Source organism: Argopecten irradians, chromosome 12, assembly GCF_041381155.1.
Source record: "Argopecten irradians isolate NY chromosome 12, Ai_NY, whole genome shotgun sequence".
NCBI classification, from domain to species: domain Eukaryota; kingdom Metazoa; phylum Mollusca; class Bivalvia; order Pectinida; family Pectinidae; genus Argopecten; species Argopecten irradians.
Genome location: NC_091145.1, coordinates 19,190,041 through 19,213,739, shown reverse-complemented (window position 1 = coordinate 19,213,739; position 23,699 = coordinate 19,190,041). Strand labels below are relative to the sequence as shown.

The 23,699-nt window shown below is 33.4% G+C and overlaps 1 protein-coding gene and 1 pseudogene across 1 annotated transcript; one reads left to right on the top strand and one right to left on the bottom strand.

The window, feature by feature from the left end:
* The first annotated feature begins 1,640 nt into the window (after positions 1 to 1,640).
* Positions 1,641 to 14,093, top strand: LOC138335939 (ER degradation-enhancing alpha-mannosidase-like protein 1). Its single transcript, XM_069285140.1, has 12 exons — positions 1,641 to 1,985; positions 2,465 to 2,537; positions 2,964 to 3,067; positions 3,597 to 3,768; positions 4,202 to 4,385; positions 5,030 to 5,121; positions 5,682 to 5,764; positions 6,056 to 6,176; positions 6,579 to 6,823; positions 7,618 to 7,714; positions 8,357 to 8,551; positions 9,150 to 14,093. The coding sequence occupies exons 1-12, from the start codon at positions 1,729 to 1,731 to the stop codon at positions 9,237 to 9,239; spliced, it is 1,713 nt and encodes a 570-aa protein (XP_069141241.1). The 5' UTR covers positions 1,641 to 1,728; the 3' UTR covers positions 9,240 to 14,093.
* A 4,733-nt stretch (positions 14,094 to 18,826) lies between these two features.
* LOC138336882 (piggyBac transposable element-derived protein 4-like) lies at positions 18,827 to 20,590 on the bottom strand (annotated as a pseudogene).
* Positions 20,591 to 23,699: the final 3,109 nt, after the last annotated feature.

Here is a 23,699-nt window from a genome sequence, read left to right as displayed (position 1 = left end):
CCATCATTTGTACAATTTTGAATGCCCACCCTATAATGATGCTACCATTGCGTTATGGCTGCAATCCCATGCTTAGTTTCAGAGAAGAAGTCGTTTATATGGAAATAGACAAATTGACCACTTTTGGCCCCGCCCCTCAGGCCCCTGGGGGTCAGCCCCATCATTTGTACAATTTTCAGTTAGTAGCCCATAAGGATGCTACCTGTCAAATTTTCTTGAAATCCGACCAGCGGTTATGGAGAAGAAGTCAATTGTTGACGGACGACGGACGCCGGACGCTGTGGTATCCTATAATCTCACCTCGGTCCTTCGGACCAGGTGAGCTAATAATGACACTAAAACATGTTAATACCTGTGGTCTCTTGTTCCCATCAGGCTCTTAGCTTGAAGTCAGTCAAGACTAATTTCCCATTCCAAGTCAGTATTTCATTAAACCTCCCGGTTACTAGAAAACGTACAGGATTATATAATAATTAATATATAATGCAAAGTGCAACAAAACTTATTTTACAAAATATAAATGTTTAACACACAGACACACATAATGTGAGCATATGCCAAAAATGACCCCAATGTTACAAAATATCTAAACGTTTTGTACAATAAAGATAAAAATTTGGAAACATAAAGGAAATAATCTGATCGATTTAACCTTTCAATATATGAAGAGCGTATTTGATTCCATCACATCAGTGAATTAAGAAGAATTAGATCGCTAATATAATCCTCCCCTCCACCCGGGGGTCAGTTATGACCGAAGTAATCCCATTGTTTTCGACATCACCCAAACTCTTATATACCAATTTTGCTGAATTCAGACAATAAATTTCGACCACCCAGATGGATATGGTTACCACGGAGTCTATCGAAAATGGTATCATTGTGTGTTCGGCATCTGTATCTGTGTCGTTAGTTTGAGTTGAACATTTCACTGGTCTGTACAGTATGCACACAATATCACACCACCTTTGTCAGCAGAACTGTACCAGGTTATTATATTATATAAACCGTGAAACTCAATGGTAGTGAAAAAATGATGTTATATGTTTGTAAAATGTTTACAAACTATATTGGACTGTAAGCAGAAACATATAATGTTTCTGGTAATATTTCCCAAACGTTGTGCTGTGATGTTATCGTAACATTTTGTATAATATTTTCAATATGTTATTAAAAAGTTAAAGCATTTCATGAAAACGTTTTTGTTCTGACTACATGTACATGTAGGTACAGTTATTCCAGAGTTATCATTCCTTAAATTGTCAAAACGGTTCAGAATTAGTACTTTCGAAAACGAAAGTCTTTGAATTCCACTCATTAAATGTGACAACTAGCATAATTTCGTAAGAAAATTATACTTTCATATGGTGATTTTATGGGGCAAGACTCTTTAACAGAAATAGTCACTGCATGCGAAATAGTCCACGTCCTGTATTTCGATTGGATAAAATGGGAAAACCCCTTCAGATTCGTTCGCGTCAGAATGACATTGTCTATAATTCTTAAGTGAAACACATTATCAAGATTTTCAAAAGTGAAGTTCTTACGATTTGTGCAACTCCAGTTGATGATGTGCTATCGTAAAATAAGACATGTTTAGGAACTATTTTCTGTATGCGCAGTGTTTTGACAAGGTGTTGCAGGGCACTTCCGGAAACAAAAGTCAAACTTAGCTGAGTTGTCAAGAAAACGAATTTTTTGTAACATAGGAGAAAGTAATGGGCTATTATGAAAACTTTGATAGTTTTGTTCGCTTTAATACTTTTGTTTTCATACAAAATCCAGGGTTTACATAGATTTTGGAACGATAACACAGTAAACGGAAAGAAATATGGCGAGTTTTCAGACGAGGAGAGACTGGAAATGTTGGAAGCTACGAAACGAATGTTTCAGTTCGGTTACGACAATTATATCAAGTATGCTTTCCCGGACGACGAGTTAAATCCAATTTACTGCAAGGGGCGGGGACACGACCACGCTGATCCGTATGTACATGTATAATTAAAACGCTAAATGTATCGGCACTTGCATGTATACTCTATCAGTCTATGGGTACAGTCTGTAACTTACACTAATCACCTCAGTCACACTAGAGTAGGCCATGGACACATACTTGTTTATACAATTGTCGTACAGTGTAGAAGGTTGATGCACTCATGTACATATTTACAGTGTTAGGTCCAAAGTATTTCTGTGGTATACTATATTATTTTTCATATACTGACAGATATAATATGTTATATGAGTGATTAATGTTTTTACAATCTTTCATTACATTTACCTTCTTTATTTATTGATGTATTTTAACAACTATAACAACTTAGATTAATTTCAATTTGTGAATTATACTGACCATCTGACATGATTTGACAGATTGAAATGTAAAATGGATACATTGTACATACATGTATTTACATCATTTGAATATGAAATTAAGAATTTGATATTTTTATTTATTCTGCAGGTCAAATATTAACATAAATGATGCCCTGGGAGACTATATCCTGACACTGGTGGATTCTCTGGATACTCTAGCAGTATGTATTCTTCACATTTTTAAATGGTAAAATTGCACTTTCCTGTTGGGTGACAAAATTATTAAATAACTATGTAATAGAATTGAGGTTTCCAGCATTATAATGAACTGAAGCAAGTTTACACATTTCAGTCATATTAAATATTATACACACCAATAATGTTAACTTGTTTTTTACTTATACTGTTATACTGAGCATAATATGCTACTATGTACAAATGTATACATATATAACCTCTGGATTATGTCATAGCAAAACTGAAGACTCTGTCTGCAACAACAGATATGACAGGTTTTTTTGACCTTTGATGTACCGATACATCGATTACATCAAAATAATTGATACATTGCAGTTGACTGTATGACTGTGAAGTTTTATAGGTACGTTTAGAATTACATGTTATTTTTATTTTGTCTTGTTTAACAGGTGATGGGAAACAGTTCCGAGTTTAAGCGTGCTGTTAAGCTGGTTGTCGATAATCTATCATTCGAGAAAGCAAACACAATCCAAGTCTTCGAGGCAACAATAAGGTTAGGTTTGTTTGAATTTCTATACGATATGTATAGTATATGTCAAATGCTATAAAATACAAAGTTGGTACAAGACAAAATACTTTTCATTGAATCAATTATTTATTTGTCATGGCCACAATATGCATATACTATCATACACTGTATACATTTTTCTGTCACGATTATAAAGTAACAACTTGTGGTAAGAATATCACTTTTATCACATAATTCTCCTGATGTCCAGTGACTTAGCACATGTTATAGTTGATACAATGATTTATGTACAATGTAAGGTCAGAATTTCATAACATCATGACAAAATTGGAGCACATGTTATAGTTGATACAATGATGTATGTACAATGTAAGGTCAGAATTTCATAACATCATGACAAAATTGGAGCCTCTGCTGGAGTTTTTCAATTCATTTTGACTCTGTTGCATGTAGCTAATACTAATTATGTGGTAAAAAGTATCTTAAATTTGTGTTCATTACCTGTGAGATTTTAAGAGACTCATTTTAATGTTCTAATGTTTGCTTGTTTCAGAGTTCTAGGATCTCTGTTGTCTGCCCATCTTATCATAACTGATCCAGAACAGCCTTTTGGAGACATGGTCCCTCCAAACTATGACAACGAGCTTCTTACTTTAGCTAGCGATCTTGCCACTAGACTTCTTCCAGCTTTTGAAAACACAGCTACTGGAATTCCATTTCCCAGGGTCAGTCTGCTGACAATTATTAAGTTAGTTTTGGTAAATTGATGTCAAATTATGCTATCAGGTATTGATTTATTATTGTGTTGAATCAGAAAATTTTAATTGAATGATTTGTTGTACATATTTTCTTAAAATTCTTGAAGAACACCAGTTATTTTTCCATTAAAGATACATGTTGCCTGTTTTTGATTGACTGATTGAAATATTTGTTTAACTAACAAGGTAATACATCATTAATTAAAACTGTGTGGTCTTGGTGTCTTGTTTATTGGTATTAAATTGTTTATCTAAAGAGCTTATGCTTCAAAAGTTTTATAATTTATATTTAAAATACTGTCCTTGGCATTGAAATTCTGAAAATTGATAATGATTCTGGCATATCTTTTACAAATATTCAGTCTGTAACTTTCTCTTTCTGCTAACTATTTCTTTACAGGTTAATTTGAAGCATGGAGTTCCAGTAAATGGTGTGAACACAACTTGTACAGCCGGTGCAGGTACACTGGTAGTAGAATTTGGGGTGTTGTCACGCTTGCTTGGAGATCCAACGTACGAGTCATTTGCTCGGAGAGCAGTGAAGAGACTATGGTCGTTTCGTTCTAATATTACGGGTATGCTAGGTAAGACCTTTTCTGATCAATTATATTACATTACATGTCTGTAATAGTGCATGTGATGTTTTTCATAAAACTGAAATTTATAGCCTTCATGAATGTTAGAACTCTTTTCTAAGGATATGCTATGTAATGTTGAATCAAGTTCATTTTGAAATTGTTAAATATTATAGTTGTAGTATAGAACATTGTCTATGAAGCACATACATGTCATTCTGGTCATATGAGAGTTACTTTATTTCACTCTATCTGTCCCAAGTGAAATGAAGGGAAGCAACTCCGATAGATCTTTGATAATGACATGAATGATAAACCCTGTGTTCTATTTCATCATTGAACAAGGTTGGTAACTAACACTATACATAGTATACAGTAGTTCTAGTTCTAGTTTGTAATATTATGAAGAAATGATAGTTCAAGAAATGGCATTGTACATTGCAAGTACCATTGATCGGTGCCAATATAGTTCAGTGGGCTCTTGTGTTATATCATATATACCGGTATATGGTCTCTTGTGTATACGGTTAAGGTTTTCTGACATATTAGTATAATAGAACTTAAGTAAACCCATCCATCTTGATATAAATATCATTTACTATAACTAATTTATGAAGATGTCATATTGAGTTTGAGATTGTTTGTTTTTACAGGTGATGTAATCAATGTACAGACAGGTGAATGGGTCGGAGAGATGAGTGGACTAGGGGCAGGACTGGATTCCTTCTTCGAATATTTATTTAAGGTAAATCAGTATTTGATTCCATCTAATTGACGGATCACCAGCTGTCAATCAAATCATCTGGGTACCACATGTGACTTTGGATTTTGTATGTTACAACATTGAATAGGTACACATGCATTTGTGATCATGGGGCATGTCTACATACTGCCTGGCGATCAGTCAATTGTCCAGATCCTTAATACCATAAATGATAAATATGTTTTGGAAAACTTTCTTTGTTGGAGTTATAATCTGTAGGATTTACCTGGAATGAGCATTGAAAGTTCTCAATTCATATTCATTAAAATTTTTGTTATTCTATCTTATTTCTTGATCTACTTTACATTGTATTTGAAAATTGAAAACAAAGCACGCTATGACTGCTAACGATGTGCACGCATCTTAGGGGATCTTGTAGTACTAATCAGGAGTGAAGACTGAATTAAGTTTGGCATTTAAGTACATCATTAAGATTCAGATTAAGTCTAGTATTAGACAAAGTTACAGAAATATATATATATAACACCATAATAAAGTGTTTTAAATATATTTGTTATAAAGATGTGATCATCTCCTTTCAGGCATTTATATTATTTGGTGAAGAAGAAGACTTGAAAATGTTTAACGAATCTTACGAAACTATTAAGTTCCACTTGAGGAGAGGGTAAGTTTCTTTCTTCTGGAAATGAATAACATACAAAACTTTGTTGAAATCACCAGTCTACAAAATTGGTTGCACTTGCCTCTAGCCTATAGCTGGGTCATAAATTCAAAGTTTATGCAGGAAATTTATATGTTTTTTAGGGAAATTAATTCTATGAATGCTTTAAAATGAAATTATATTTGAAGAAATCGGTTTTATACCAGTAATTTATTGGTACATCTTTCAATGTTTAATACATTTTAATCTACCATATACATAATGTTCGTAATTGTGTCTTTATATGGCCTGCAGGAGACAGAACTGCAACAATGGTAATGGCTATCCACCTATCTATGTCAATGTCAATATGAAAACAGGTGTAATGTCCAACAATTGGGTAGATTCCCTTCAGGCAGCATGGGCAGGTGTACAGGTGGGTTTTCCCTATTACATTGTGCCGTCCTTCTTACGGAGACAGTTACTCTGTAAAACATGGTAATGAAACATACAGCAAATTCATCAAGGTTGTAACTTTTGCATTTTGTGTACAATGATCTTATATCAAAGTGTTTTTGTTTGTCCTCGGATGTTCGTTATAACCATGTTTTACTGTACTGTCATGTGATACCATAGAATGATAACAAATTATACATGTATCTGTCTTAAATACATACTAATCTATACAACTTCATATATGGTACAGTGCGAACTAATAAAATTATAGTCCATGGATTGTTTTTGTTATAATTTGAAGAATAATTGTTGATCCCATCACCTTTCTGGGAAATAGTTTGACTGTTTGACAGTGCTAGATGTATGTTTTCCTTGACTCCAGGTACTGAAGGGAGATATTGAGGAAGCTATCTGTTCTCACGCTCTTTTCTACACCATCTGGCAAAAGTATGGATTTTTACCAGAGCGATTCAACTGGCACCTGAAGGCTCCTGACGTTTTGTTTTATCCACTAAGACCAGAGCTTGTGGAATCTACATATCTATTGTACCAGGCTACAAAGAACCCATTTTATCTCCACGTAGGCAGGGACATCTTCACAAGTATTGATGAACATGCCAAGGCCAAGTGAGTTTACTTAATGTATTCAACCCACTTATCCATGTGAATCCATGCATGTTCCATGGATACCTATAATTTGGCATCTGTTCCAGCCCTAGTAAATTTACTAACTGTTCTTAATTTGTGGAAGCACTCCTTCATGTAACATCTCATGTTTCATTAACCGTTTCCATGGAAACACATCTGAGGCGTCTGATATTAAACCAACTCTAGGTGGTCTAGATTTATCTCTTCTTTTGAATTGCCATCTCAATGCATTGCATTAATTTGACAAGTCTTCATTATGTAAAGATAAAAAAAAATATCTATAAGTGATAAAAACGAATGACTTCTACCTATCATAATATAAATGAAAAAATAATTGCATAATTTTACTCTAAAGACACAATTTTCAAAAGTACGTATCTGTTGTACATGTACTAGAAACATATTGTATATCTTCTCGGTGAATTTTTCAAATCTGAGAAATTCTAAACAGGTGAAATTGAAAGCTTTGTATTTCAAGAACTATCTGTAAATAAAGAAATTAAGTTTTGTTTCAATGGAGTATGAGAAAATGAATGCAAAATTCACAATAAATCCCTGTAAATTAAGGCTAGATTTGCAGGAATACAGTATGCTCATCTTCAAAATCATATTCATGTTAACACACTTGTCTTGATCTTGATGACAATCAGAATAATGTTCTTACATGAGTGCATGGTTCTGATACATGTTTACTATTTCCAGTATTTATAGCCAACCTAATTTATACATCTGAAGTTAACATTAACATAGAACTACAAATGCTTTTTAAACAGGTGTGGTTATGGTACCGTACATGATGTCAACACTAAATCCTTAGAGGACCGTATGGAAAGCTTCTTTCTCAGCGAGACTTGTAAATATTTATATCTGGTGAGTACTATACATAAAACGTGTATAAGAAACACTTATCGTGTACATTATTACAGAGTATTGATTTTTATATCTGATGAATACCATACAATAAATCATGTATAACAAACATGCTAATATTGTATATTCATGGTTATAGCGAAGTAATTTTCATTCTCCATCATAACTTGTAAATATTTATATCTGGTGTATACCATACAATAAAACTTGTATAACAAATGCACATATAGCGTATTATGTATATTCATGGTTATAGTGTAGTAATTTTCATTCTCCATCATGACTTACAAATACATTATTATTATGTATTTATATCTGGTGATTACCATAATGCTATCAACATGTTTATAGGGATAATAGCAAATTCATAGTTATGCTGTAGTCATTTAATTCTCGGTGACTGTTCCTATAAAATGTTTGTCATATGTGAACTACATGTATATGTGTATAACGTAGCAATTTGTTAGATTTGTGAAATTATTGCTATGTATTCAACAAATATATCCTTTACTGAATACAGCATTATTGAATCTATGAAAAGAAACAGACACCAGTTTAGTGAAATTATCATTTATTACATTAAATTTGTTCTTTCATCTTTCTCCTAATTTAACAAAGTTTTCCACAATGTTCTCCTTACAGTTATTCGACAAGGACAATCACGTAAACAAGGAACAGTCGCGTTACCTGTTCAGTACAGAAGGACATATCTTTCCTGTGGATAAAAAATTTCGCCGTAAACTATGGCAGACAGAAGAATTCAATACAGATGTCAAAAAGGAAAGGCGGAAAGTTGCTTCTGTTGTAAATGCAAAACACAATTCAACTTATTCCAACGTGAGTATATTCCTCTGTTATGTAAAAAAAAATTTAACAATCCCCCCATCCCCCCGAAAAAAAGAAGAACAAAAAAAACTTAAAACCAAATTTTAGAAAATTTCATAATATATGGTGATGTTAAGAATAAGAATGTAGATTACAGTATTAAAAGTAATATTATATTCTGTTAGCATTTTGATTTTTTAAAACAATTGATTGATAATATAATAACAGAATATCATATTAATTTTATGATTTGTCACACACTGAGCAACTCTTCTTGTTCAAACAAATGGCATTGACCTACTTTCATGCTAACAAGGATTATACATTTGTCAATCACAATTGCAAATAATTGTTGAGATCAACATCATTAGATTATTAAATTAACTGTTATAACAAAAATTAGGTGATCGTTACATGTTTATTAGCATTTTGTCAAAATCTACAATGTGTATATAACCCATTCACCCATGAAAATATATTTGGACTTTTTAACTTCAAGACTTGAGACAGGCCATTATACAATTTCATGGGTTAATGGCTTAAGTAGCAATAGTATGTGTTTGCCACCAAAGGCATTGTTTAACTGTAGTTTTATTTGATTCATCTTCAGTGTGATAACATTCCAGCAGAGCGTCGTTACTTCATGCCCCTACTCACCCCTTACATGGAGCAGATTCAGGACACTGTTGGACTGTACTGATCTCTTATCTCATCTATTGTAGTATGATTATAATCTTAATGTCATCACATTGTTTTAGAATCATAGTAGAGCCGTTCAAAATATTGTGGTTAAGATGATAACTATGCAGCGTAGTGAGCATGTCTATATAATAGTGTACAACTTAATTCAATGTTGTCATTGGAGTGAGTGTACCAGACAACTCTATGTTGATAATAGTTGATAAACTCGTTGTCAGGGTGATAACTGACAACCTGGCTGTTTATGGTTGTCATGGTGATGATTAGCAAAATCGGTATCATTGTGATGAAGTACCACACTGTTGTCATAGTAATGATGAAATGAAGTGTCATCTCGTTGCTATGGAGATAATGTACCATCTCGTTAATTATCATTAAAATGAAGTGTAACCTCATTGTCATAATGGTAATAATGTACCACCTCGATGTCATGTGATGTGTCAACTCGTTGTCATGGTAATGAAGCACCACCTCATTTTTATGGTGATGATTAAAACATATTTTTGTCATGAACATGATCAACATCTCATCAACAAATTTGCTGTAATAATTGTCATCAATAATCGCCTTATTGTGTCAATGATAATAAAACAAATATACAACATTGTTGCCGTGGTGATATGATAATTATACAACTTGGTAGTGGTGGGTGTCATTGACAATGTGTAACCTTTATCTTCAATGTATTTCAACAATATTATCGCTGATACATGTATAACAATTTTAAAAAAATGTCAGAAAATAATTTCTGTCATGGTTCGTTGGTAAAGGTGATTATTGAATAACCATACACCCATGGCTGATTAGTTCGGCGTATATGTAACGCTACTTTCTTCTTGGTATTGACTGCCATGTAGCCTTACTTCCATCATTTCTATCAATTTTTTAAATAAGATAACATAAAAAAATTCTTTGGTGTTGGTTATATAATTATCAATTGTTAATACTTTATTATTTGTTATGAATATTATCTTGAGCAATATGAAATGCCCTCATGAGTTTCATTTGAATGCCTATTTATCAATCAGATTGCTAGTAATTTGTTCCTGGTTATATTTATATTATTTGTTGTGTTATTCAAGATGATGATTTCTTATTGTTATTTGAAATTCATTACGACGTAAAAAGTAAATTGAAAAAAATCTGAATGAATTATTTTCCAGTGCATTAAGAGTTTTAATGGACACATGTCGTGGAAGAGATCTTGTAGAGTTGTTCTATAATTAGCTATGCAAAATGTTATATAAACAAGTGCTTGTTATATACATAAATGTACTGTAAACGTACTTAACATGCACGATCAAGTTCTGGAACTGAACCAGTTTGTTGAATGATGAATTTGCACAATACTTGCAAAAATATCTTAAAGCTAAAATTTTCCAGCGCGAAAAACGCTAAAACTTGATCAATGCTAAAATTTGTATGTTTACAGAAACAGAAAGAATAATATGTTGTACTAGTATCAGATATCTCTCAGGACTGAAAGATGATGGAAATTAGAAGATTTAATTCCTGCTTCCGCAGCCGAAATCAAAATTTTGTCACATTTTGTCTACAAATGCTTGTATATTTACTATTATTATAATGTAATTTTGTTGTTTTTCTTTTAATTTCATATTGACAATGAAACACAGTCTTACAATTTCATATATCTATGTGGTTGATTTTTGCAACTCGAAAAATAGTTGACCTTGGATAATCCGAACACCTTTTTCCCCAGCCCAAAACGCATGGATTGTGATTTTTTAGGACTGACAGATTTTACTTAGTGAATTCAACAAAAAAACATTTTACGAAAAATGTTGTAAATGTGCATATTTTTGCTAACCTATAATGTTTGTCACTTATCGGGAATACTTTTCTTCCTGTGGTCAAAATCATGCCTCTGTTCTCTTTATTTGATAATACATATGTATGTATGTTGTAAAGGTTAACAAAATGTTTATTTTTAAAATGGAAAATCATGCAAAAGTTTCCACAATTAATTTCCTCATTTATATGTCTATATGTATTTCATATGATTTTGATAAATAATAACATCAAAACTTATATCTTTAAAATTACTTTGTGTCAACTTGAGTAAGGCCAACAACAATTTATTTTCAAGTTAAATTTTGCAATGCGAAATGTTTGATCAAGGATGCCAAAATGTCAGATTTAAAACAAAAAGCATTAATTACCATATGTCGACAGTCATGACTAAATCTAGAATATAAAGTCAAAGTCGAAATACTGTTGGGAAGTTTGAAAAAATAATCTGTCAAAATATGAAACAAAATGTAGTTTTGAATAAATTCGCATATTTTTTGTAGTCCACCCATTCCTGTTCAATACACAATGTATTTTTATTTTATGATATTTTGTCTCAAAATTCTTTGTCTGAATGATTAAATCAGATATAATTTTGTTATATTCGCTGAAAGTTGTTTAAAACCCTCAGGCTGTTTATTGTATTTTCATATTATAAGTCGTGTGATTCGACGTCCGTAATTTTACTATGCCAATCATTATCTTATATTTAAGCCACGATCACTAAATTATTATAAATGTTGTCATGATTATGATGTGCATTATTATATACCATTGTTGCGAATTGTTTTAACTAACAACAACCGTACGTACCATATATGTCAAGTTTCCTTGTTTCCCTCCTCGATACTCCAAGGGTTACTTTTATTGTTGTTATATCCAGTAGGATCTATGGGCGAGTCCAGATGAGAAAGTAGTCTGGTTCATAAAAAGAATGGAATAACGATGTATCGTATGGGTGAGCGTCGTCTTCTATTAGTCTTCAAATTAAAGAAGTCTCCTCAGCTGGGCTGTGATTGGTCAATATTTTCTCTCCTTAATTACTTTCAGTTTTTCCAGGGGTGGATATTACGGCAGTGATAGTAACCCAAATAGTAAAAGAGATGACTTGTTTGTAAATGCAATGGAAGTTTAACATAATTTCTTGTAAATGGGTGTTTTGTGGTACAATATTATAATTGTCTCAATGTCATCGTTGGCTGAGCATTTACAAAATGTAATAACGATGAACCAATGATAAGACCTAATGTTAAAACATTGGAGTTGGTTACAATACTATTTAGTGTGAAGACATTTTGAAGAAACTTAATAGTAATGCAATGCGCCATGGAAAAGACGGTACATGATATGCAGTACAGTGTGTTTTTAGTGATTCATAAAATTCAGATATAAATGACACAAAGTAGATTTGAAACACAGAAAACTTATTTTTCGCCGACATTTGGTATTTTAATCTTGTAATGTATGACAGCCATAACAAAAGCAATTAAGGTTTTATCTTTAACTATTATAAAAGGTATACTTTGTGTCACAATACACAATGTTTCAATGACGGCAACATTCAGGGCAGTTATCAGCATTGATCTTGAATATAATATTTACTTACCAATGGCAGCGCTTTGCATGGCGCTACTAAAGTTACGAACTTTTTTTACAGTCACGTGTTATTTCTAAGATGACATTGGACAGTAATGGCATGGGACAGTGTATATTTGATATATTATTGTTTTATTACTCTCATGAATATTCCTCCCTCGATATTTAACAGTATTTTGTATATTTAATATTGAGTTCTTAATATTATGGCGTCATGTTAATTCATTCTTTTATGTCGAACTGTTATTACTTTGTTTTCAACCGTCAGAGAGCCGCCACTTATCTGAGGTACGTTGTACCTATAAGTTGTTTCCATTTAATTCGATTCTTTCAGATGGATCGCTTCCTCGATGTTCCAATTGATACTTCTGTCGTTATATTTACCCCTGGACCATGCCATAGCAAAACTGAGGACTCGGTGTGAGACCACACATGTGAAATTATAAATTGAAAACTCAGTAAATGAATTGGACTATAGTTTTTATACCATAAAATGCATATCTTTAAAGTCAACAAATTTCAATACAAAGCTTCTGCATGTTTATACCACAACCCGTACATGTAGATGTACTGTTGGACAAATGAATTCGAATGGTCTCAAGGAAATCGCCATATCTTGGTTAGGTGTAAATGTTTCCAGAAAGAAATATTAAATTCTATGAACGGTTTAGAAATCTTTATATAAAACATTAATTGTATTACAAATTGATATCCCTGTGGAATGGAGGTTTGCTAATGACAAACAATATTTGTCTTCCATTTGTCACATTTTTTTTCTGTTAAACTATTGTTATCACAATTAGTACATTATTTCTTTGGTACATTTGCAATTAACTCACCTGTTCAAAGGCTGGTTGTTATCTCATTTGTGCTGCAATTCATTAACACTTGAGGCCGCACACTTTGTCTTGTTCTCCGTCCAGCTTTCATCAATATTCTGCCTTCTGAAAATGTTCTTTTCTCTGGTGTTAAAGTTTACGAGAAACACCTCTGATTTACTTTGTTTTATAATATAAAACCAAGCATATTATCAGGTTTCAAAGAAGACTGTCTTTAAGCGATGTCTTGATAGTAGCTCTATTGTTCGAAGCGTAAAAGTCAAATACAAATAAAAGATGTTGGATTGATAGGTACATTGTACTTGTAATTGTTCTACCATTGAGGAACGAGATACTGAAAGGGTTTTATGTGTAGTATGTTAATTAAAGCCTCATATATTTGCTACAATGTCAACTAATACAAAACATGTCTTCATTTTGTTAGAGTGTTAATACATATGTACTATAGATAGTGGATCGTTGATAATTTCCAAACCAAAGAAGTTGAATGCATTCTTGGTGCTATTAAACTGTTTCTGTGTGAATAGTCTATTGGTCAAAACGTGGGACTGTATGATACTCTGTCGGAATGATTTATTATTTAACATGAACATTAAATTAATTTTCTGATATACATGTGTTTTGTTGTTATCTGTGGGTAGCATACGATAGTGAGGACTGGTATTTTGAACGTTTCTATGCAATGATTTAGAATAGATGTTGGGTTTCAACATCATTCCATGCTTGTGCAACCTGAAGCTTAAAAGGAACATTAATGATTTAATTTTCTTATTAAGACATGTAATATGAAGAGCTATCTAAACAGGTAACGGACATTTTACAGTATACTTATACACATGTGTTAATGGTTATCTGAAAGATTGAAGGGAATAACCAACAAATGAAAAAAGACCTTCGAAATGGTCCATGTGTATACAAGATTGAGCTCATGATAAAATGTTGACCCAGCTGAATAATTATAAATTTCAAAAGTAAAAATGTTTTCTGACAGGTACTTATTCCTAAATAACCATGATATGAATTTGGAAATTCATACTGAAATTTAGTTTCAAAATATTAATTTTGAAAATGAATATGTAAAAATGTTAGAATTTTAGGATTTTACAGTACAAAATGCACCTTAATCAAAAATGGCTACCCTGGAGTTTGAGCTGAAGGACCCAAACCTTTTTCTCTCTAGTGTTATATAAGAACCTAGACTTTTATTATAGAACGCAATAGCTAACTAATATTCAGTTTGTTTTAACATTAAAAAACTTTAACACTGTGGTCTATGTAAAATTATTTAGTTGGTTGTTCTCTATGTGATTAGTCTGAAAATCATGCAATACGACAGATCTTTCCCTCTTCTGTAGTGAAAAGTACTGTAAACCACTTCATTTTCGTGTGACACACATTTTTGTGAGAGCTCGAAGTCTTATTCAAACGTTACATGAATTTTATAAATCTATGCATATACATTGTAAATGCAGTATTGTCTGAATCGTGAATTTACCTACGTACACACCCATTGCACTTGTAGCGAAACGAAGCGAAATATTATATGCGAAAAAAGTGGTGTCCTGTACAATTCCGGAGGTGCATTGTAATATACCTCGTCATAGTCTGAGAATCTGTGTTGCGCACTGTCTAAAGCAAAAGTCAGTGGTTTAGTGGCATTAAGTCTTCCTCAAACACAGTTTTATCTAAACAATATCTTTTGGATGTGATAAAATCCAAGCGGTCACCATTTGATGAAGACGTGGTTTGAATGTTGTCATCTGTCCCACAACATACATGCAAATCTAGTATTAAATGAACATTATACAAAGAAAATTAAAAATGTATAATTTTTTATGCAAAATATTAAGGAGATAATGTCGATAACTTTCTATGGTTGTTTTTTTTATTGAAAAAAGTGTTCAAAGTTCCGATGAAAATCGTATTTATTTGCACATCTGAAATTATTACGGCATATCTAATTACTCATTTCATCATTTGTTGATACAAGTCGATATCGATTATGTTTAGTAACAGTAAGCTTTCTCAAGTAAATTATTATAAAATGTTATATTTATAAGGATTGATCTTAGACTCATGGTTTATTTCAGAAATAAAATTTCGCGACCTATCTCAAAATGTTTCGCCTTTTATGGCAAACCACATTTCCCTTTCCCATTTCGAAAATGGAACGATTATGCTATGGAGGCTTATAAAGATGTATATGAAGACGCATTATTAAGTTTAATTTGTTTTAGTTATTACATTTTTCGCAGTAAACCATAAGGTTTTACGATGGACATAAAAGCAATATACTTCATTCCATTGAAAATATCAGCTGGTGTTCATCAAGAAACAAGGAATATCCTCATTATATTTTAGTTGCAAAAATATATGTATATACTACATATGTGTTAAACATCAACAGAGTACACTTTCAATAGGGAAATCAAAAAAAAAAAATGTTGAGTGAACAACATACAGCGATGTATGTATATGATGCAGTGTATTTAAAGGCAGGCGCGGATCCAAGGGGGGGCGGACCCGGCGTACGCCCCCCCTAAAATAGGAGAGAGAAAAAAAGAAAAAGGAAAAAGAAGGGAAAAAGAAAGAGGGGAAGGAAGGAAAAGAAGGAAGAAAGAAAAAAAGAGGGAGAAAGGGAAAAAATTAAGGAATTAGATAAAGAGTGAGAATTAGACAGAAAACTCCATTTCCTACCTTTACCGTTTGATGTTATCATTTTGAAATCTAAATGTATTCGACTTTGTGGTACATACATGCATGAACATACTTGTATCCAGGCACAATGGAATAATTATTTTTTTTTTCGTGTAAGTTAAGGTTTTATCTCCATCGCTTAAAAGGTACAATGTAAATCCCTTCAAGTATTTACTTTTTCCAAAAAAAAACCCGATAAAATCCCAATATATTAGATAATTTATTGTCATTAATATTCAATATTGACAGGTTATATCTCGATATCCTTAGCAATAAAAGAAAAGGGGGAGGGGGTGGGTGGAAGGAATTGTAGCTGGCCATGAGTCTTCGCTGGTTGACTATATACCATGCCCTTCGTTTTCCAGGTTGTAAATGATATATTTCACATTTTTGAATCAGCATTAAAGTCCTGTATTAAATCCGACTATCAATTCACAAATGTGTGCGTACTTTCAAAACGCCAGTTACAAGATCACTACTGACGCCGAATGCTTCTAGAAGCATTTTATTTGTCCTAAGAAAATGTGTGTAAAGAAAAAAGTGGAATGCGACAGAAAATGAGAGCTTCTAGGGTCTGGGTGCACCCCATGGCCAGATGCCTTCGTTTTTTGTTTCAATAAAAACATATCTTAACGATAATGTTACAAGATAGGCAAACGATGTTAAAAAAATTAATGCACATGACAAAAGGCTCCCTATTAGAAAACAGGATGATAGCAATGGTTCCTGGCACCGTATGGCCATAGACAAGACCACTAGCCTTCTTTTCTTTCGTTGTCCAATACACGAATTATGAAGATTGTGTGTAAGTTAGGGAAAATGAATTATCTAATCTGACAGATAATGTATAAAAATAAAAGCTTATATCGTTAAAAAGTTCACATACACTTTCATTAGTCCTATAAAAACCTTCAATAGGCGACCCCTAGCTGCAATATTGTAGCTCAAAAGACTTTTAGACTGAAAATGGTGTCTTCTTTAGAGCTACAATTGTTCCCTATTACTTCAAAACCTTCAAAAAAGTATGAAAAACTGTGCCCGAGTGATTTTCGGAGGCAGTGCTCCACTACGATACATAGGGACCAATTCGTACCCGGCCTAAAGGCATAGTAGCTATATATAGGCCGGGTATGTATATTCGTTTTAGGCGGCCCCCAGACCCCCATCCTTTTCTTTGCTTCGTGCCTCTATGAAAAGATATTCTGATTTTAGGCAGTGCAATTCTGTAACTTTATATTCAAAATCTGACATTAGACGTCAAAAATAATAAACGAACATTTTTACATGGCTTCAATTATTTTTTGGAAAAAGTGTACATTTATTCGAGGGCTTCTGGGGGCCTAGGCGGCCCCCACCCAGACCCCCGCCCTTCTTCGCTTTATGTCCATATAAATATTAAGATTTTGATATTGCAATTCTGTAAGTAAAAAAATAAATCAAAACTTCAAATAAAAAATATGACACTTGACACGAAAACCATAAATAAACATCCTTAAATGGCTTCAATTATTTTCTGGAAAATGTGTTCATGAAATCCTCAGAATGCAGGATTTTGCACCATTTATTCGAGAGCTTCTGGGCGCCTAGGCGGCCCCCAGACCCCTCGCCTGATTTGCTTTGTCCCACGCCCCCTCTAACCTCAAAACCTAAATCCGCCCCTGAAAGGGACAATTCAGTCTAAGAGAACATTAAAATTTGTACATATATCGGAAAAACCAGTTCTTATGGAAATTAGATCAGTCGGTTTTACTGTGATATGCCTGAAAAGCCCATGGCTGTGACATGTGTGTAGATGTTCAAACTCTCTCGCTGTCCGCCATTACACATTGTGGTCGAACTTCTTGTATGCCGAACCCTGTCCCTTGCTCGTAGAGTAATGCAACTTTTGTCTATAACTGCTCAATCGCTGAAACAGTAGTGTGTTTACCTTATTAGGTGAATTGTCTTGCCTAAAAATCATTTTATCACTTCTCAGTGGTTATGTAGTTTATTTGTTTAACGTGCGTGACTTTGGCTCGGGTATGGGTACAGCGTCCATATTTTACCTGTTTAACCCTTAGACTGCCAAGTTTTTGACGTCGCCAAATTCGAACAGTCAAATAGCCGTTCTGCCAATTATGACGTTATGGCAATTATGACGTCATTTCATTTTTGTGTTGTTTCTTCAGGAGATTAATGCATATACGCTGACACAGACACTCGCCTTAATGATTAATAATTCAATTTTGCTTGTTACGAGCATTCTAATTGGCTTAAAAATTTACTTTATCAGCCCATAAAGGAAAAAATGGCGTCACCGTTTGTAACGTCGCTTCTGATTGGCTGAGATGACGGCGTAATAATTTCATAGACAAAAGAGTCCCAAAATAAATTTTAAATGTTGAAGAGATTATCTTTAGTAAAATGAATTATAAGGATTAATTTGAATAGATTTTTTATGTTATGGAGATATAACACAAAAATCTGATTGTACTCTCATCATAAACCGCTTCGCGGTTTATTTAGAGTACACTCAGATTTTTGTGTTATATCTCCATAACATAAAAAATCTATTCAAGTTAATCCTTAATTAGAAGAAAGAAAATATGAATATATTTTTGTTTTAATTTTCATATGTTTCTGCTTTTAACTATTACAAAGGCGAGTTTATGACGAAAAATGATGAATCCAGCAAAGTTGAGTTATATTGTATATATGTATACACGCCGCTGTGCTATATTGACTAATTAACAACACAAAGACAAGTTTTTTCTCAAGATCAACCTTAAGTCAATTTGACATACATAAAATGATATATTTATTAACTTATAAAATAACGTTATAGGTTTTTGAGTGAAATCCCGTGTATTTCCAAAACAAAGTTTACACAACACAGGCCTATATACATAATTCTTGTATTTCAGTTGATGGTGTAGTTTTAAATCTACATTTCTAGACTATGCATTGGTGCAATCGAATACATTCTCTATGCAATCCTCTCCTGCATAGCGTACATGCAGTTCGGCTTCGGCGCCTGATTCCTCCTCGAGCACGGCTAGAGCATACGCAACAGTCTTTTTCTTCCGTCGCGGGAGGACGTCTACATGACATCTCCTCGGTCTCGGTCTTGCTACCTGTGCATCGGGCTGAACTCCAGCTAAATCTTCTTTGACCATCTGAATAAACTTAAGCCTTGACACCACTCTATCCGACGTATTGTTCTTATATAAAATATACGCATTCCTCATGATTCGATGAAACATATGCAATACTACTTTTTCCAAACCTTTTTATTGCGTCGAACGCAGCTATATGCGCTCATCACAGCTTCAGACGAATCGATAGCTCCCATGTACCTATTATACTGGTGAATGATGTTTGGGCATCCGGTCTGGAGGTCCTGAGCAGGAAGGAAAGTGTTCAACATACGCACTGGTTTTTTACCTACTTTTACCTCTTTTTACGCTACACAAAGAACATCTCTCTGGCGCATGTAAATGGTAGTGTTAGACTGGGTGTCTGCCTGCTGAATGGTACGCGGCATTGGGCGATTTTTTCGCAGTATTCCCGTTACATAGGTATTGCGTGTTAGAAGACGTGATGCAAGATTAAGAGAAGTGAAATAGCTATCGCAGAATACATGGTAGCCTTTGTGAAACAGGGAGGTTTCTCTCAAGAGACTTTCCACTACATGAGTTCCCTGCAACTCTCCTCTTGGTGTTGGATCAAATTGTCGCCCTCTGTAAATCATCATCCGGATGACGTATCCAGTTGTTAGGGATATACTGACGCAGTATACCATGACCTCTTGCAGACACTAGCGTCTCGTCGACACATAGCTCCTGATTGGGTATCAAAAACCTTTAAAACATTCTGTTAATGAAGGTCAGCAGTGGTTTGAAGCATGCAGCTGGATCATATGCTGGATGCTGCAAAATAATGAAACATTCTAAAAAACATGTCACATGAAAAACTGTATACATCGTACAATTTTGATAAATTTTGATAAGTTTTTTTTTACTGTATCGTATTACAACATTCAGGGACGGCAAATTAGCTTTACAATTTCATAGAAGGAAGTATGACAGGCTTTTAGTCCCTGTTATTTAATGAATGCTCACATTTAATATTTTATATAAAAACATAAGACTGAGTCTAAGCTATATCACTCAATAACACATACCTGCCTGTCTGCCAATCTCCTATAACCAGCCACGTGCAGGAACTTTAAGGTGTTTTGGAATGTATTCCTAGAATAAAAAATGTCTTAACAGGATGAAAGTTGGATCGGTAACATCGAATTCCAATACTCTTCTATGGAAGTATTTCTAACAATTTCCATGTTAAAAATATGGCCAAAATGGATTTGAACGTCTGTACTGTCAATGGTTGCCATCTATGCGCTCGTGCGAACCTGCCTAAATTTTCTGTCGTTCGCAGATAATTCCTCGCATATCTGTCAAAGTATGAATACAGATATTTGTAAATGACAATTAAATTGCAATTAAGGAATGGATAACGTTTTAAAAATATATGTAATGCATCCTACATATATATATATATATATATATATATATATATATATAGTATACCGGTATTATCAAATAAACGTATAGAATAGATCGCTATTGTATACAGTAGATCGGTATTTTCGAATACACGCATACAGAGATCGGTATTATCAAATACATGTATACAGAAGATCGGTAATATCAAATACATGTATACAGTAGATTGGTATTATCAAACACATGTATACAGTAGATCGGTATTATCAAATACGTGTATACAGTAGATCGGTATTATCAAATACATGTATACAGAAGATCGGTAATATCAAATAAATGTATACAGTAGAACGGTATTATCAAATACATGTATACAGTAGATCGGTATTATCAAATACATGTATACAGTAGATCGGTATTATCAAATACATGTATACAGTAGATCGGTATTATCAAATACATGTATACAGTAGATCGGTATTATCAAACACATGTATACAGTAGATCGGTATTATCAAACACATGTATACAGTAGATCGGTATTATCAAACACATGTATACAGAAGATCGGTATTATCAAATACATGTATACAGTAGATCGGTATTATCAAACACATGTATACAGTAGATCGGTATTATCAAACACATGTATACAGTAGATCGGTATTATCAAACACATGTATACAGTAGATCGGTATTATCAAATACGTGTATACAGTAGATCGGTATTATCAAATACATGTATACAGAAGATCGGTAATATCAAATAAATGTATACAGTAGAACGGTATTATCAAATACATGTATACAGTAGATCGGTATTATCAAATACATGTATACAGTAGATCGGTATTATCAAATAAATGTATACAGTAGATCGGTATTATCAAACACATGTATACAGTAGATCGGTATTATCAAACACATGTATACAGTAGATCGGTATTATCAAACACATGTATACAGTAGATCGGTATTATCAAACACATGTATACAGAAGATCGGTATTATCAAATACATGTATAATCGGTATTATCAAACACATGTATACAGTAGATCGGTATTATCAAACACATGTATACAGTAGATCGGTATTATCAAACACATGTATACAGTAGATCGGTATTATCAAATACATGCATACAGTAGATCGGTATTATCAAATACATGTATACAGTAGATCGGTATTATCAAATACATGTATACAGTAGATCGGTATTATCAAATACATGCATACAGTAGATAGGTATTATCAAATACATGTATACAGTAGATCGGTATTATCAATTCATGCATACAGTAGATAGGTATTATCAAATACATGTATACAGTAGATCGGTATTATCAAATACATGTATACAGTAGATCGGTATTATCAAATACATGTATACAGTAGATCGATATTATCAAAAATATGTATACAGTAGATCGGTATTATCAATTACATGTATCCAGTAGATCGGTATTATCAAATACACGTATACAGTAGATCGGTATTATCAAATACACGTATACAGTAGATAGGTATTATCAAATACACGTATACAGTAGGTCGGTATTATCAAGCTTTGAATGTTATTTACAAGACGATGTTCCTTATTTTATGTGATATTAAGTAAAAAAAAAACATATGATACACAGACAATTAAAGTGAACAGTCGGGCAAGGATGGCTAAAGTCGGTAAAAATGATGTGAATGTATCCAGTATAATTTCTTATGGAATAGAAAAATAAACTTTCTCGTCAAAATCTGTCTGCGTACGTAGAAATTAATTTAAAGTATAGGAATCCTAAAACGTCCTCCCGGCTGACTATGTCCGTGGTTACATTTCCACGCAGCCTCGCTTTCAATGCTTTCAACTTTTCTTTATTTCAATGGTCAGAACCGGGAAACGTAGGCAGAACTTTACCGTCGTATTAATATGTGAGAACTTTTGGAAGGCCAATGAACGCATTGAGACTGGTTTTCTTTGCCCGACTATTCACTTTAAGTGATGGACTGCTGTAGTGTATAATTTTGTCAATGTTATTAAATATATTCTATTCCGTTTCAACTTTGTAAATCAATATTACCGGTACTAGGTGTAATCACGTCGCACTTGTTAACGCAGATAGTTTATCATGTTGCCTATTTACCTGTTCGTTTGACGGACGATCTCCTTCATCAGGCATTCGGGAAATAAAAGCCAAAAGTATATAATGGACCTGGCATCCCATGGAGGCATATTGAGCAGTCTTGGATTTTCTTAAAAACTTGCATTTCTTCGATTTTCTTCTTTACGCCATTACGCCGTCAATGTCTGACGTCATGATACATGACGTCATAATGTCAATGGCGTCATCACATCGATGGCGTCAGTACACCGTTATTTTGTGGGAAACGCAATTTTATCAATAAACATGTTTTATTTCTTGTCTACTATCTCTAGGTTAAAATATGTGTTTGTAGTAAAATAAATGTATCCCCATCGGCCCAAATCGGCCTTTGGCAGTCAGAGCATATGTACGATCGGCCCAAATCGGCCTTTGGCAGTCAGGGACTAGTATGATCGGCCCAAATCGGCCCGTTGGCAGTTAAATGGTTAATCGTATTGATCAACGATTTAATATTTCAACGATATTAATTAAAATACTAAACAATGACGTGGAATTCGTCAATATTTCATGTTATATGTTTCATAAGAAATGTAGAATAATACGTTTATGCCATATTTTGCTTCTTGGTTATGTAAAAGAATTAGCCTGAGCGAATTGTCCCTTTAAGTAATTAGATACATGTAATGTTTCAGAAACGCCAGTAATGAAGGAAGACAAATTTATTGTTTTGAGAACAAATCTCCATTAAAACGAACACTTTCTTTCGTCGCTGAAATATCCCCTTCCTCCATACCCCCATCCCAAACTGCACCCCTTCATTTAGATGGATATAGAGCTTCCTATAGGCACAGAGATAGCGGAACTACTAACACGATACAGTATAATATAATTGTACGTCACACTGGTTTTACATTTCACCGAACTTATGTTGCCCTA